Below are 16868 nucleotides of genomic sequence, written 5' to 3'. Positions count from 1 at the left end.
CCGAACCCTGCCCAGACTTCCTTTTGAGAAGAGGTTGAATGTTTCTGTTACCAATGACCAGGGCCTAAATGGTGCAGACAATTTATGACAAAGCTGAATTTCTCTCTGTGAATACATGCTGTTTGCGTATAGAAACAATCTATTTTTATCTAGATCATCAGTTCCCGTCAGGTCAGACGTAGCAATTATTGGCTTCATTGTACCTATAAACAATAGACCCTAAAGCTTCCTGATCTCCACTTTCAAGGTGTTATCTATTGAAGTGGATGTTCAGGAAGAGCTATAATGCCATGTAGTTTCACTGGAATATTTTACGTTATTTTCATAAAAGAAAAAACAGTAATCAGCCTCATGTGCAATTTAAGGCTGACCCCTGACTTGTTAACGCAATTTGAAGTTGTTTTACCCACCTTTTATTGTATTCATTTTAGAAATGCATTGCAAACACATGTGCAAAATACTTGCTGGACAACGTAATGTTTTGGAATTACAATATGGGTTGACTTACGCAGGAAGGAATTTGCATGCTACAGCTTCAGGGTCACTACACGTTTTCACACAGGGACTGGCACAAGGCTCGTATCTCCATTCGCACATCCTACGATAGGGAACTGCTGCAACGATTTCTAAAAACAAGATTGACATGTAAGTGTGAGTATCTGGCATAAAGCTGTGCAACTAAAAATCAAACTTATCTCTTCACAGAACACTTCGGGCCCAAATCACAGAGAATTTTATGTAATTACTATAGTGGTATTCTTCATTTACTCTTAAGTTCCAGAAGCCATTAGTAAATCAGGAATTCCGGAAAGGCTTATTCCTGAAATACAAGAGTACGTCAGTTTTACCACAGAAAGTAAGTCACACCTACTCACACTAATTTTTATGAATGCCCTGAACATCAAAACATAGTCTCCCACAGTGAAAACAATACTAAAACATATCTACTCTCACTATAATGACTGGATATCTGTCCTGAAAGCCGGGTCTGGCGGCTTAGTCGATTAATGTGTCCACTGTTAGGGGCCTTTGTTCGACCTCCTTCTCACAGGTTCAATCAATCAATCAATCAACAATTGTAAAGCACGCTACTCACCCAGTAGGGTCTCAAGGCGCTGGGGGGGGGTCCGTTATTGCTCGAAAAGCCAGGTCTTGAGTTGCTTCCTGAAGGAGAGGTGGTCCTGGGTCAGCCGTAGGTGGCTGGGGAGGGAGTTCCATGTCTTGGCCGCCAGGTAGGAGAAGGATCTTCCTCCAGCGGTGGCTCTGCGAATGCGTGGTACGGCGGCGAGGGCGAGGCTGGCCGATCGTAGCTGGCGGGTGGGAGTGTAGAAGGTGAGGCGGCTGTTGAGGTACTTCGGGCCCATGTCGTGGAGAGCCTTGTGTGAATGGGTGAGGAGTCTGAACGTGATCCTCTTGTTGACGGGGAGCCAGTGCAGGACTCTCAGGTGGGTCGAGATGTGGCTGTGGCGAGGGATGTCCAGGATGAGTCATGCGGAGGTGTTCTGTATGCGCTGGAGTCTTTTCTGTAGTTTGGCCGTGGTTCCCGCGTAGAGGGTGTTCCTGTAGTCCAGTCGGCTGGTGACGAGTGCCTGGGTGACTGTTTTCCTGGTTTCGGTGGGGATCCAGCGGAAGATCTTACGGAGCATGCGCAGGGTGTTGAAGCACGATGACGATACAGCGTTGACTTGTCTGGTCATCAAGAGGGAGGAGTCCAGGATGAAGCCCAGGTTTCGTGCGTGGTCCGTTGGCTTGGGGGTGGAGCCCAGGGCGGGGGGCCACCAGGAGTCGTCCCAGGCGGAGGGCGATGATCCCAGGATGAGGACTTCCGTCTTGTCTGAGTTCAGTTTCAGGCGGCTGTTCTTCATCCACTCGGCGACGTCTTTCATCCCTTCGTGAAGGCTGGCTCTGGCGGAGACGGGGTCGTTGGTGAGGGAGAGGATCAGCTGGGTGTCGTCGGTGTAGGAGATGATGTTGAGGTTGTGTTGGCGAGCGATGGCTGCGAGGGGGCTCATGTAGACGTTGAAGAGGGTGGGGGTGAGTGAGGATCCTTGTGGTACGCCGCAGATGACCTCGGTGGCCTCGGATCTGTATGGGGGGAGGCGGACACTCTGGGTTCTTCTGGCGAGGAAGGAGATGATCCACTCCAGAGCCTTCCCTTGGATCCCGATGTTGCTGAGGCGCTGCACTAGGGTGCGGTGGCAGACAGTGTCGAACGCCGCAGATAGGTCCAGGAGGATGAGGGCCGCTGTTTCCCCGTTGTCGAGCAGGGATCTGATGTCGTCGGTGGCTGCGATGAGGGCGGTCTCGGTGCTGTGGTTGGCTCGGAAGCCGGACTGTGAAGGGTCGAGGGATCCGTTTGTCTCGAGGAAGGCGGTGAGCTGTCTGTTGACGGACTTCTCGATGACTTTGGCAGGAAAAGGGAGGAGCGAGATGGGGCGGAAGTTCTTGAGGTCGGTGGGGTCCGCTGTTGGTTTCTTCAGGAGGGCGCTCAGCTCGGCGTGCTTCCAGCTCTCCGGGAAGGTGGTGGTGTTGAAGGAGATGTTGATGATGTCCCGGAGTTGGGGTGCGATGATGGAGTCGGCCTTGTTGAATACGTGGTGGGGGCAGGGGTCGGTTGGTGAGCCGGAGTGGATGATGTTCATCGTGCGGGTGGTGTCGTCGGTGCTGACTGGGGTCCAGTTGCAGAGGGTGGTGGTGGGGGGCATAGGTTCGGTGGTTGGGTGCGAGGTCTGTGCGCCGAAGCTGTTGTGTATGTCGGCGATCTTGCGGTGGAAGAAGGTGGCGAGTGAGTCGCAGAGGTCTTGCGAGGGTGTGATGTCGTTGTTTCCGGCGTTGGGGTTGGAGAACTCTTTGACGATGCTGAAGAGTTCCTTGCTGTTGTGGGTGTTGTTGTCCAGTCGTTCTTTGAATGTTGTCCTTTTGGTGGTGCGGATCAGCTGGTGGTGTTTGCGGGTGGCAGTCATGTTTTCTGTGGTCTGGTCGTGGCGACAGGCTTTTTCAAGGGTGCGGCAGTTTTTCTTGGATGTTTTGAGTTCTTCGGTGAACCAGGAGGCTTTCTTGCTGCTGGGTCTGCTGGGAGGGTTCTTCAGTGGTGCGAGGTCGTCGGCGCAGTTGGTGAGCCACTGTGTGAAGTTGCGGGCTGCTTCGTTGGGGTCCGTTGCGATGGCGGGAGGGTTCAGGCTGAGGGAGGTGGTGAGCCGGTCGGCGGTGATCTTGCTCCAGCTCCTGCGAGGAACCTGTTGCGGGTGGTGGTGGGTCATAGCTCTTCTGAAACTGAAGTGGACCCAGCTGTTATCCGTCCAATGGAGTCCGGTGGAGTGGCTGAAGGAGATGTGCTTGCTGGAGGAGAAGACGGGGTCAAGGGTGTGGCCGGCATAGTGGGTGGGGGTGTTCACCAGTTGCTTGAGTCCGAGGTTGGCGAGGTTGTCCAGCAGGGTGGTGGTGTTGGTGTCGTTGTTTTTCTCCAGGTGGAAGTTGAGGTCCCCTAGGATGATATAGTCAGCGGAGTGGAGGGCGTGCTGGCTGATGAAGTCGGCGATGTCTTCGCTGAATTGGGTGCGTGGTCCCGGGGGTCTGTAGATGAGGGTGCCTCTGAGGGTGGTCTTGGGGTCGGTGTGTATCTGGAAGCGGAGGTGCTCGGCGGCGGTGAAGGTGTCGTCGGAGTTGGTCGTGATGCGGATGGTGTTCCTGTGGACGATGGCGATGCCTCCTCCGGACTGGTTGACGCGGTCCCTCCGGGGATCTTGTATCCGTCCGGGATGGCTATGGCGATGTCAGGCCACTCAGTATTTCATCCTTCTGAGGTCGATAAAATGAGTAAGATTGAGTTGGGTAACAATAAACATCTGTTATTCAGGGCCCACTGGTGAATGTTAGCTTTAAAGATATACGTTATGTTATCTTTCTCTACAGACGCATTCTAAATAAAGTGTGAAGTCCAACCGGGCCATGACTATAGTTTCAGATAGTACCCTGGATGGAACATTGGGAGCTAGTCAGCCAATCAGAATGCTCTCGTTGTGTGCTATAGCTATTGCTTCAGGCATGCCAAGGGTGCATTTTGCCTTCTCCCAGAGCAGCCCCCTCACCACAGTATGCTGTCCCTTGGACGGGCACAGGGGCTTTCTTTTATCTCAAGAGAGGGAAAGGGAGCTCTTTTCTCCTGTGCCACTCCCTCGGTCTCTTCAGAAGCAGTATCCAAAATATTGAATTTGGTGGGATTCGGTTTAAAAAAATGTTTGCCTGGCTGCAATTTCTGATACTTCTGCCCAACATGAAGCAACTTTGTCATACCCCGCTATAAAGTAGAAATGGATGTCTCCAGCCCTATGAAATAAGGCGCACTCCAGGATGGGTTTAGTGTAAAGATGCACTTCAAAACTGTTCTGTTCTCATAATGTACCATACCCTTTGTCCAACACTGTGATTAACATCAAATGGTAGTCACTTTCTTCAAATGGTCAAAATGAGGAAATGCTGTGAAAGCCCACTGGCACGTCCAATGTAACCAGGCCACATTGATTAATATTGTCCACTTACAGGAGAAGGTGATCTGTCATGTATGTCACAAGAGTCGTGTTTCAATGTTGAACACTGAATCTCAAATAGTAACAACAACAAGTAATGATTTAATGTCGAAAATGTCGAAAATAGTTGGATTGGTAGACTGTGTTATGTCGGGACGGTAAGCCTTTGTTTTCCCGACATGCGTTACTGGTCGTGCCCCGCAGCGCTACCCTTGGTGAAGGTTTGAATAATGAGAGCACACGCAGTATGGTGTTCAAACGTGCTCGCATGACTCAGCTCTGACCCAGCCGCGTGGCACAGCTATTTATTTGGACACGCCCACGTAACGCGGACCAAACCACAATGTCCTGACACTGCCGGTGGGAGTCAGAATACAGCCCCGACAATTGTTAACACCATGCACCCAACTTACAACAAACTATTGCGATGAGCGATACAACATTCCTCCCCAAAAATGGACTTAAATGGACTTAAAGAACTATAAAGAAACCTTCCTTTAGAAACAGTAATGCAACAGCCACACTACCTGAGTGTCCATCGTCACCACACAGCATGCCGAAACGCCAGTCTGTTCAGGTGAGTCTCTAGCAATGATAGTCCCATAGTCTGCTGGACGGATCAGGGTTTCTCCTCAGTCTGTACTGGGTTCTATTCTCCCGGCACTCACTGTCATTACCAGGGGCCACTGGAGGCACAGATTTACCTGGACTACCCTCCTGAGGTCGTGGAGAACTGTCCAAACCACCAGCTCCATGAGTTTCGAGTTCAGCTTCTGATCATTCCTCCCAGACTCCATCACAGAGGTCTCCATCTCGGCAGTTCAGTGCAGCGTCGGGACAAAAATGAAATTTCTTGAAGGCTGACACATTCCTTGTGACCAGTTCAAAGCCTTGCTTTGCAGTAACTTGCGTGCCAGGAATGTGGGTGATGCACTATGGATCTTTCTCAAATGGGAGCCTGAATTTGCTGCCTGGGTGTCTGTCTTGGACAAGGACCAGATCTCCTACTTTGAGACATGAGTTTTCCGCTCTGCGCTGCCAGCTGAGTAGATCGTTTGACCTTTTCCTCCTGCGGTCCACAGCTTGATCATTCATCTTCTCCAGAACCCATTGAGGGTGGTGTGGGATGGAATCACTCACTACTTATCCCATCGATAGATGCCCAGGAGCACGGCCGGTGATGGCATGGGGAGTTTGTTGGTAATCCCTGAGAAAAGAGTATATGGATTGTTCCAGAGACTCCCCTTTGGCCACTGCTATCCTGATAACTTAAGTTCTCATGAAGCTTTCAGCTTCCCCATTGACTTGTGGCCACTTTGCTGTTATCTTTTTGTGAACAATTCCTAGAGAGGCCAGGTACGATGCAAATTCCTGTCCCTGAAGGGAGGACCGTTGTCAGTTCTTAGCTCCCTGATGAGTCCATGGGTAGCCATCACCATTTCCAGCTTTGGTATTACTTGTCCTGCACTCAGGGATTACAACACCTCAACTTCGGGGTACTTCGAAAAGTCATCTATCACTACCAGGTAAGGTCTTCGATCCGAGAGGCTCCCAAAATCCATGCTGGCTCTCATCCATGGGCCATCAGGCCGCTGTTCAGTCACAATTGGTGCGGGATGATTCGGTTCACCAGTAGGTTGATACCACGGACATGATCTCACTGCCTCCATTTCCTTGTCGTCCATGAGAGGGAACCGGACCTGGGTTCTTAGCCAGCTTTTAGTTTTCACCATGACCTGGTGACCGGCATGGGCTAACCTGACCACTCTGTCCATTAGGGTTGTCGGAATGACCAACCTATGACCTCGGAGTAGGCACCCATTTGGATCAGTGCCCAGCTCACGTCTCACTTGGTATAGGCTCACTATTATTCTCCGGGCCTCAGGAGTAAAGAATCACCCCTTGACGTCTGCAGAAATGCCACTTGTTGGTTTTCACGGCCTCCAATGACTTCTGCAGACATTCATCTTGGCTGGTCGCTTGGCACAATTCTTCCAGAGAGATGGGTAATGGGCGAGATCTGTCCGCTATGTATCGGACATATTCTTCTGTCTCCTCCACATCCTCTATTTCACTGAGTGTTGACTCTGGTGGGTGATAGGACAAGTAGTCTGCTGGATTGCTTGTTCCAGGGTGGTACTCAATCTTACAGTTGTATTCCTGCAACTGAAGCATCCATTTTTTGATGTGAGGTGGAGGCTAAGACGCTGTTCTGGTGAACCGCGGAATGAGGGGCTTGTGGTCAGTGGTGACAAGGAATGGTATCCCATACACATACAAGTGGACGTGTCGGCACCCCCAATGCACCGCAATTGCCTCTTTTTCTATTTGTGAATACCTTTGTTCCCTCTGATGGCCAATGGCTTGGTCTGACCATACGCAAAAACTTTTATCTTGGCAGGTACCAGTTGTGGAGGGGGTGTCCTCTCTTGGTAGGCCTCATGGGACATGATGTTTATGGTAGCTTCTGTGTCTATTATTGCAGTCAAGGGGCACCCTCCCACTAGGACTTGGCACTGTGGCAGTTGACTCGGCGTATTGGACGCTGACCCTACTGTGAACACAGAGTGCATTGTATGTTCTTCTTGTTCGTCATCGTCCATATCGCTGTTTTGTTCCTGAGATTCTGGGATCATATTGAGGTAGGACCTCGCATCCCGTCCTTTGCTGGATCGACATACTTTCATTACATGGTTCACTTTTGCGCAGGCTGTACGCTTCTTTTACCTTGCTGGGCCCTCCGATGGCCGACAGGAGGATCCCCCACAGTATCCGCACAATCGTATCCTTGGGCTTTGTGCCCGCTTTGACGATGCTGTGCCAGTTGGGGTAACTACATTGACAGGCTCAGTCTCGATGGGAGTTTGGAGAGCGGCCTCCATTTGTGCTGTCCGTGCTTTTGAGAGTTCCTTCGTTCTTCCCAGGGTAAGCATATCTGCCAGTGACTACCCCGACTCTTCCAGGATTTGCTCCCTCAACTTTTCCGAGGGATGTCCCTGAATAATCTGGCCCGAATCTCCTCTGTCACATCTTGAAAACCACAGGTGCTTGCTTACTCCTGTAAACGCACATGAAACACATCCAGTGACTCCTCTGGCTATTGCCTTGCTTGTCGCGTTCATAATCTTGATTCGCCATGGGCTCGAAATAGGCAGTCAGGGTCTCAAAGAGTGTGAGGTGAGTTTTTGGTACTGCCTCTGCCACCGTCTTGGATATCTTATAGACATATTTTTTCCTCCAAGATGCAGTATCATGGCACGCTTCTTTGCATTTTCCACTTTAGTGGCCTCAAAGAAGAGGAGCACTCACTCCACCCACTCCTTCCACCTCCGGCCTGAGCACACAAGTCCCCTTCCACCATGAATGGCACTATCACAGGAATGTGGGCCCAGGTGTTCTCACCAGTGTCATGATATTCTACCCCAGAGGACAATTTCTGTGGCGGTGCCACAGTGCAGCAGGATGTCTGAATTGGCCCTGTTTCAGCTGTTACTCTCAGTTGTCTGTACCCACCGATGACTCCAGATCTTTTCACCACACACTGGATCAGTAATCAGTGACTGGTGGTCTCATTCATTGTTCATTCCAGGCACTGCTTTCCCTGATCCTCCACCATACTCAGAGTGACTCATAGGCGTGACCCAAACGCAGCATGAGCACCACGCATATGGGAGAATGTGCGTGGCCGCAGCTGAATGCCACATGGGTCTTTTCACCCTCATCGCCAATGTTATGTCAGGATGGTAAACCTTTGTCGTCCCAACATGCGTTACTGGTCGCGCATCGCCGCGCTACACTTTGGCACCGGCCGCATGGTGAAGGCCGCAATAATTAGAGCACACGCAGTATGGTATTCAAACGTGCTCGCATGACTCGGTTCTGACGCCAGCCTTGCGACACAGATATTTATTTTGACACATCCGCGTAACGCGGGCCAAACTACAATGTGTGACGCTGCCGGAGGGAGTCAGAATACACCCCTGGCAATTGTTAACACCATGCACCCAACTTACACCAAAGTATTGCGATGAGCGATACAATAGACTGTTTACCATTCAGGATATCAAGCAATGTTTCTTCCATCACGTTCTATCATATTTGGGAAGCAATACTTGCGAAAGAGAACCATTGCCCAGTACAGTCTCTATGAGTAACACATGCTTGATGTATCCAGAAAGACATCATACAGGGCCTAGGACTTAGACCCACGTTGCTGAGCTCTTCCCCCTAATAAACTGAACAAAATTTAGAATTATGTATTTTCATTCTGCTTTAAAGCGAGAAAAGATTCTATAAATGCCAACTGATATTAATGACTGACACCTAACAGGAATATGTAATTTGCAGAACTAGAATGTCCCGGTTCAGCAAAAGGGGAATGAAAATCAAATCAAATGTTACAATGAAAACAATATGGGACAAACTTCATATGTTGCAGACAGAATCCCAGAATGAATAAAAACAAACATGGAAAAGACAATAGGTCTAACGTTATGACATTGCAAATGCAGACCTATAAGCTTTGCCAGTGGTTTTGGCTGATGTTTTTAGCATCAGCAGAAAGAAAACAAAAGTGTATTGCTGACCCTGAACAGCATCAGAAAAAAAGGTCTGATGATAGGTACACGTGTAAGCATCACCATACATGTGCACGTATTCGTCTTCATATACCACGGTGGCCTAGCGTCATGACAGGGCCACCATAGGCTTTGTCTTTTCTTTATCGCTCCATTATTGGAGTGCTAAATACATTTTAGAAAATACATCCATCTTTAGAAAGGGGTATGGACAGCTGCTAATTGCAGATGCCGGCCCCTACAAAAATTCGAGGGTAGGGATAAAAGTAATCACTGCCAGGCGGCGAGAGAAACGAGGGTCAAGTTAAGGGTGCAATGGAGGAAGGCTGGAGTTAAAAAAAAGTTTGGCTGGGAAGTAACAGATGAGCAGCTTTAAAAGTGAAGAGCACTTTGGAGATTTTAGGGGGAACGCAGAACAAGTGGAGAGAGCAAGACAGTGCATGCACTGCCTTGGAGTGATGAGGGCAAAACAAAAGAATAGTTCTCTGAATGTGAGCAGTGGAAAAAACAAGTCATCCAACCAAAAGGATGGCATGAAAGGTGCAAGATAAGAGGCGGAAGAAAAGCCATTGAATAATTAGCGAGCAAATGAGATTGACAAGAAAGCCAGGCAGTGATAAGCAGAGGCCTTTGCCAATATCCATTGTAAGTATTGGTACTGTCTACAACAGGTCCTCGATAACAGACAGCTAACCGCTGTCTGTTAGCAAGAACTAATCAGAAAATAGTTCTGAGAGCTGTGAAAAAAGCGAAGAAGGAAGTTAACCTACCACAAATTCTGAGAGTCTAAAAAACAGAGAAGAAAATGATCCCTATCAACTAGCTGATACAGTTTGGGATTCCTTTATAGCAAACTAACAGGAAGTCAATTGTAAGGATAGTGTGGACTCAAGTGTCTGCCTGTGGATAGCAGGTTATATCAATAAAGGAAGTTATACACGTACTGGACGTCAGCATCGAAAACCTCAAAAGAGAGAACATGAGATTGGTTTCAGCATTTAATAAGCAGAAACAATGTACTTCCTTTTGCTCATATTTTTCAAAATATATATGAAAAATCTAAACAGTTAAAGGAGCAGTGGGTCTGTGTGAATCTGGTTAAATATACCCATTTATGTGTGAGTTCAGTCAAATTAATTGGATAAAGAAATAACTCAATCAGCAAAATAAGCTGGCTTGTCTTATTTATTTATTTTGATGTTTTATGTAGCAATTCATATTCGTTTGTGCTTACTTCAGAACCTTTGTCAAAGAGTGTTGGACTTGGCCCTTTTTTGCAGGGTGATCCCCAAACTTTTTGCTTCTTCCTCCTATTTTTTCCTGACCTGTTTTTGTTGGTTTTAGGACTCTGGACACTCTACCACTGCTAATCAGTGCTAAAGTGCATATTCTCTCTGTGTAAATTGTGAACATGATTGGTTATCCATGATTGGCAAATTTGACTTACTGGTCAGTCCCTAGTAAAGTGCACTAAGTGTGCCAGGGCTGGTAAATCAAATGCTATTAGTGGGCCTGCAGCACTGATTGCGCCACCCACATGAGTAGATCTGAAAAGGTAGCTTGGACCTGCCACTGCAGTGTCTGTGCGCAGTTGTTAACTGCCATGTCGACTTGGCAAGTACACCCACTTGTCAGGCCCTAACCTTCCCTTTTCTTACATGTCGGTCACCCCTAAGGTAGGCCCAAGGTACCCCTGTGGGCAGAGTGGTGCGGTGTATGTGAAAGGTAAGACATGCCAGATGTAATTTGGCGCTGGCCAATAGTATTGTCTTTAGTGCATTTCACAATCTAGGTCATGGACTTTCGCGGACCTCCTTTGATGTTTCACTCGAAGATTCATGCAACCAAGATGTGCCATTTCCAAAAGTAGGTTCCTTACATGGGCATAGTGTGGGGCATGTTCTTTGCCCGCTTTCCTGCAGTAGGCACACTGGGATGGGCAGAAAAGTTTCAATGAACTCTTCTCATTGAATGGGGGGCAGTTAACATTTTTCAAATGTGGTCCTATGTGGTCATGATTATCACACATTGGGCTTTCCCATGCAACACACATGGATTTTGATGCTGCCCCAAGATTTACTTAATCATGTAAAACCAGGGGCAGCGCCAAAACCTTACTCCTCCCCAGAGTAGACGTAAGGAGGAGAAATATGTTATTTCTCATAGTTTTTCCTCTTTCTATGTTTGCTGCATTCTGCAGCACATATAGAAAGAGGAAAACTCCTCTTGGTATTATTTTCATGCAGGAAGTTGCCCATTCCTGCACAAAAACAATCCTGCTAGCAACGCAGACTCCCTTGAACAACGGTGCAACGGTGCCTGCATTGGCACTAGGCAGCAAATTGTGTGACGGTGCAGGGGGAAAGGGGAGGAATGCACCGTATTTCACACATGCGGTTCATTCCTGCAATTTCATATTGACGTAGGGCAGCACAGTAAGAAGATTTTCAGATCTGCCTTACGCCAATTCACCTTAAATGAGGGCCTAAGTTTAGTTACATATCCACTATACATGCTCTGTAAAATTATGCATTTCAATATGATTTTCAGTTTAATCAAAATTTACCTTCAATACTGAAACTGCTGGCACGCTTGAACTCTTCAGAGTTGTCGTAGTTTGATACTTTAACCTCTGATGAAGAAATAATTATGAAAAACCCCTTCTTGCTGTGCAATTCAAATGCACTGTAGCCGGGAATCCAGAGGCCCTGGTGGTGGAAGAATGTGGCCCGCCGATGGAAGGCGGTATTTGCTTCCCATTGTTCCAGGCAAACCGTTTCATTGTCGTGGACGTAAAGGAAGTAGTTTGGCCTCTCAGCAGACTCCAGTGAGACCAGGGAGAGAGCTGCAGAGCAATTATAAAATACATTAAACAAGATCAGGAAACACGCCATGGATGAACAGCTAATGACATTAGTGAAAGGTATGATGAATAATTTCAAATAGTATGCCGAAGCTGACTTTAAATTAAAGGCTTCAGGTGTGCACCGAATTCTTTATAACTGGTTTCCTAAACCAAGAATTAGAACACAGTTACTGTGTGCCCCTCATTTTGAGTTGGCCTGTGTGAGAAAGTCATTATCTTTGTCCTGATCACATCCATTTGTTGACTAATAATGGCAGTAGCTGAATTTGATTATGTACTGGGTTCTGCTAACCAGATCCAAACCAGTGCTCTGTATAAAAGGTACATGGTAATTAGGTGCAATTACAATTAGGATGACAACCTACCTCTAAGCCCCTAGTATATAGTATAGTATGTGGGTTTGGAGGTCCAGCACATTTAATGCACTTAAGTGTGCACTGCTGTGTTGCCTGCTGTAATTTTGAAGGCAGCCCTGCTTTGCAGGCTGTTTTCAAAATTAAATTATATGCGAATTGATTAATAAGTAGAGGGTGTATAATGGCAGGAAGTGAGTTGGGTATTTCCCTTTTTTTATCTAATATCTTGTTTACATACTAATACCCTATTAAATAAGTAAAGTTCCAACATTTATGTAAGCAGCATCTGAAGTGGCTGCTATCTTCAATAGATTTGATCTTCTGTATATATTCTTTGTCAACTTGACTTTTATGGTTTTTTGCAAAAGCCGAATAAAGTTGTTGTTGTTGGTTGTTGGTTGTTGACATGCAAATTTGACTTTGAAATGTAAGGTCCCGTGGTAGGGTAAATATAAGTAGGGACATTTTAAAATATGTTTTATAGTTTTATATGCCCTAATGAAGGAAAAACTGCCAGTTTTGTTTTTCCCCATCCCTAGAACATTGGCTTCATAGGTTAACATGGGAATACTTTGATAAAGCATAATTATTGAGTGGAGTGAGCTACAAATATCATGCTCAGACTTAAAATGATACTTAGAATAAATCCAACCACTTGACAAGGTTAGATTTATTATAACTAACACAGAACATCAGTTATAGAACTTGCCTTTCTGATGAACCAAAATCCAGCCTTCCAGCAGACTTTCCTTTATGGCCAGCATTTGACAGGCTGAGGCAAACTGCTCTAATAAGGTATGAAGTGGTCATTGATTAGGGTTGCCCCCCACCTTCGCACCCAAGAACACTTGATAAATAAGAGGGAGCTGCCCAGCAACTTAGATCCCTGCCTGAAACTACAAGAAGAAGAAGGACTGCCCTACTGAAATCCTGGCCTGAACCGAGAGGTTTGCACTCTGAATGACTGCAATGGCTGCACAATTTGGAACTACAGCATGAAGGGATTTGCCTTGCTTTTCAAAAGTGAAGGAGTGCACTCCCTGAAAGCAATAGTTTAAAAGAACGCACCTGCATCATCTCCAGCAAGAAGAACCCAACTAACCACCTTCAGCGGGACTTTAAAGGATTTAGCCATGTGCATTGTGGGAGACGTAGTCCTAACATCTCAAGGAGCAACTAAAAACTTCTGGAACCTTGGATTGGTGTTGTGGGCACCGTGGAAGCCCAAACAGACAATCTGGAAAAAGATCCAGAATTTTGGAGAATTTTTGCCAGAAAGCTCCATAAGGTGACCGACCCATTGACGAGAATTAACCTGGCAATCTCGAACCGAGACTCTGGCTGATTTTCAGGTTTGCCCTGTTGAAGCTTCAGAGCTTTTTGTCGTCGACTAGACTTCCAGGAGTTGACTAAAGCATTGCACTGAGCCAACATCGAACCAAAAGCAGGCCTGATGAGGAACCTCGCTCGATGTTGACAGAAAAACTCCAAAAAAGTTACTAAGGCATAAGGTAAAAACTTGACCAGGCCCTACCACTAAGTGTATCCAACCCCCACTCCCTTGCGGTTGGCTGAAAGTTTGACTTTATCCCGGTCAAGTACAACAGATGTCGCAAATTCATATCTTCGGTTTCCTACATTTTATTTTTTTCATTTTGGTGTCATTTAAATTATAAAAATATTTCCTATTTTTATAAGTTGGTGTTGGATTTTTAGTGTGTGTTGTGTTTTACTTACTTAAGGTACTAGTGTTTTTAAATGACTTAATCAATCAGGTTTTGTATGCGCAGCTGCTTCACCCGTGATGGTCTTGAGGCGCTATGGGATCATGCCGCTGGATCATACTGCCTGTACCTATTGGTTGAACATCCAGGTCTTGAGGTCCTCCCTGAACTGCTAGAGTGATGGAGATGCTCGGAGCTGCAGGAGGAGGGTGTTTCAGGTCTTAGCCACCTGGTGAGAGAAGAAGCAGTGTCTGCTGTTTGATCGACAGTTGCATTGAGTGGCTGCTAGGGAGAGGGATCCGGATCGAAGCTCCCTGGTGTGAGAATGGATAAATGCTTTACACACCTGTCTCATGAGTTAAGCCTCCCTACTTGGAACCAGCAACCACGAGCAAGGGAATTATTTATTGAGACCTTAACTGGAGCTTGTATTGTCATTGTGGCCTTATTACTAGTGGTAGGTACCCACCTACCCCTACTAATAAACCACATTCCAGCAGGTGGGGATTTCTGCTATCTTGCTGAAAAGAAGTACCACACTTGGATAAAGAGGTAGGAGGTACTTTAATCCGTCCAGCTACATCGACTCCCCGGCAGCAACTTCCGAGCATAGAACAGTTCCAAGTGTTCCACGCAGGGAACATTCTTGTACAGAATGACACGTCAGGCTAGAGAGAAATCCCAACACACCTCCCTTTCTACATAAAGAAAACAAAAGAGAAAGGATAAGGAAAGAATAAAGGAAACCAAAAGAGAAACAAAGACAGAAGTAAAAAGAGAAGAAAGACAAAAGGAAAAGAAAACAAAACAAAATATACACCACCCCGTAAATCGAGCATGCTTTACCCCATTATGTAGTCCTGGAAATTCGTAGGAACAGATCTGACTCTGGAGGAAGTTTCTCTTAGTGGGTAAGAGACGGAAACAGGAGAAGGTACAACACCATCTACCCTATGAGAAGTAGGGAAAACACTAACCCCCAACCGCTTGCCGACCCTCTCAACCATAGAACCAGGCACAATAGAAACCATACACTTGTTCTAAACCCTTCCATCCTCCAACACCACAACACAGTCCTTCACAGCAGACACTTTCTTGGGAGAAGAAAACCGCGACTCCCCCTTACGGAGGAACCCGGGTTTCTTTATCCTCACCCAGTCACCAACCTTCACTCTGGAAGGAGACGAAACATCTGATCGGGTATCATACTTTTTCTGAACCGAAACCCTAACATCAGCAACACCAGCTAAACACGCAGCATCCACAACTTTCCTTGACATCCACTCTTTGTTCAACTTGGTACCAGCAACCCTACCACGCAACAAAGTGAAAGGGGCAACACCAGTCGAAACATGCAGAGTGGTCCTTACAGCCCATAACATGTCACTAACTGCTTGGCGCCAATGCAAACCATTCACTAAGGCCAGTTGAAGGTGCTCCTTGACAACACGGTTGAAACGCTCAACCAAACCATTGCTACGAGGATGATAGAGCGATGTGCAAATATGCTTAATTCCAACCTCTTTGAAAAATGAAGTCATCTCAGCAGAAACCAACTGCGTACCATTATCAGAAACTATCTCCTCAGGAAAACCCTCCCTGGAGAAAATGTCACGTAAAAATGTAATAACCACAGAAGAACTGATAGAATCAACAAACCTAACCTCAGGCCACTTGGACATGTAGTCAACTAACACCAAAAAAAACTTAGGAGTTGAACCAACGAGACCATAGGGTCCAGCAATGTCTAAAGCAAGTTTGGACCAAGGAACATTTTTCACAATTATAGGTTCAACAGGCAGAGGATGGGTAACCTGTGATTTGTCGCTAACAATACATTTACAGCATTCGCGAACAAAATGTTCAACATCCTTGTCTACACACGGCCACCAAAAATCCTGCCTCACTCTACGTTTCATGGAACGAATGCCAGGATGACCTTCGTGAGCGAGACAAAGAATTTTACCACGGATCGAAACAGGAACAACCAACAAACCACCTCTTCTCAATATACCGTCCACAAGGGACAATTCATCCTTAATTCTCAAGTAAGGAATAACTGTAGGGGAACAATCTTTTTCACATGGCCAAGACTTGCAGAGAAGATCGATAATAATTTGCATATCGGCATCTGAAGCGATCCCTTCCAACCACTCACACTCAGAAAGGGCACACCCAACAGAGTCACACAAGGAACCAACCGCGCAAACCACCTCCAAATCGTCACACTCAAAACTGTCGTCACAATTGGAAAGGGGAAGCCTGGATAAGCAATCGGCAACCAAATTCTTTGCTCCAGCCACATACTAAAGCTAATACTGAAATTCTTGCAACCTGAACTGCCATTTGGAGATCCGTGGTGTTGCTCTGCCACCCCCTTTAGTCGTGAACAAATCGACCAAAGGCTTGTGGTCAGTCCTCAAGATAAATCTGTTCCCCCAGAGAAAATTCTTGAAATGCAATACCCCCCACCACATTGCTAACGCCTCCTTCTCAATGGTAGAATATGTACCTTCAGCACCTTTCAAAGTTCTGGAGGCAAAAGCAATGGTTTCCTCACGACCATCACTCCTTCTCTGCATGAGAACAGCCCCTAATCCCACATTACTGGCATCGGTGGAAAGAATACATAAGTCATTGATGTTAAACAATTTCAGAGGACGAGCACCAATAATTTCTTGCTTAATGGCATTAAAGTTGCTATTGCAATCATCATCCCAAACAAACTTAGCATTCTTTTTGAGAAGGCAATGCATAGCAGCGGTTTTGGAAGAGAAGTTCTTGACAAATTTGGACTAATACTCCACTAGGCCAAGATA

The 16868-nt window shown here is 46.6% G+C and overlaps 1 protein-coding gene across 1 annotated transcript in view; it reads right to left on the bottom strand.

Moving 5' to 3' along the window:
* OTOGL (otogelin like) overlaps positions 1-16868 on the bottom strand; it is a 1067300-nt gene that overhangs the window by 375014 nt on the left and 675418 nt on the right. Inside the window, exons 33-34 of the mRNA XM_078649280.1 lie at positions 11670-11948; positions 509-626 (exon numbers count right to left, since the gene is read on the bottom strand). Coding sequence (XP_078505406.1) covers positions 509-626; positions 11670-11948 — 397 coding nt within the window. The remainder of the gene's footprint in view (positions 1-508; positions 627-11669; positions 11949-16868) is intronic.

This window comes from Lissotriton helveticus, chromosome 1_1 (genome assembly GCF_964261635.1).
Source record: "Lissotriton helveticus chromosome 1_1, aLisHel1.1, whole genome shotgun sequence".
NCBI classification, from domain to species: domain Eukaryota; kingdom Metazoa; phylum Chordata; class Amphibia; order Caudata; family Salamandridae; genus Lissotriton; species Lissotriton helveticus.
The sequence above is the reverse complement of the archived record's forward strand: the minus strand, read 5'-3'. Positions and strand labels throughout refer to the sequence as shown.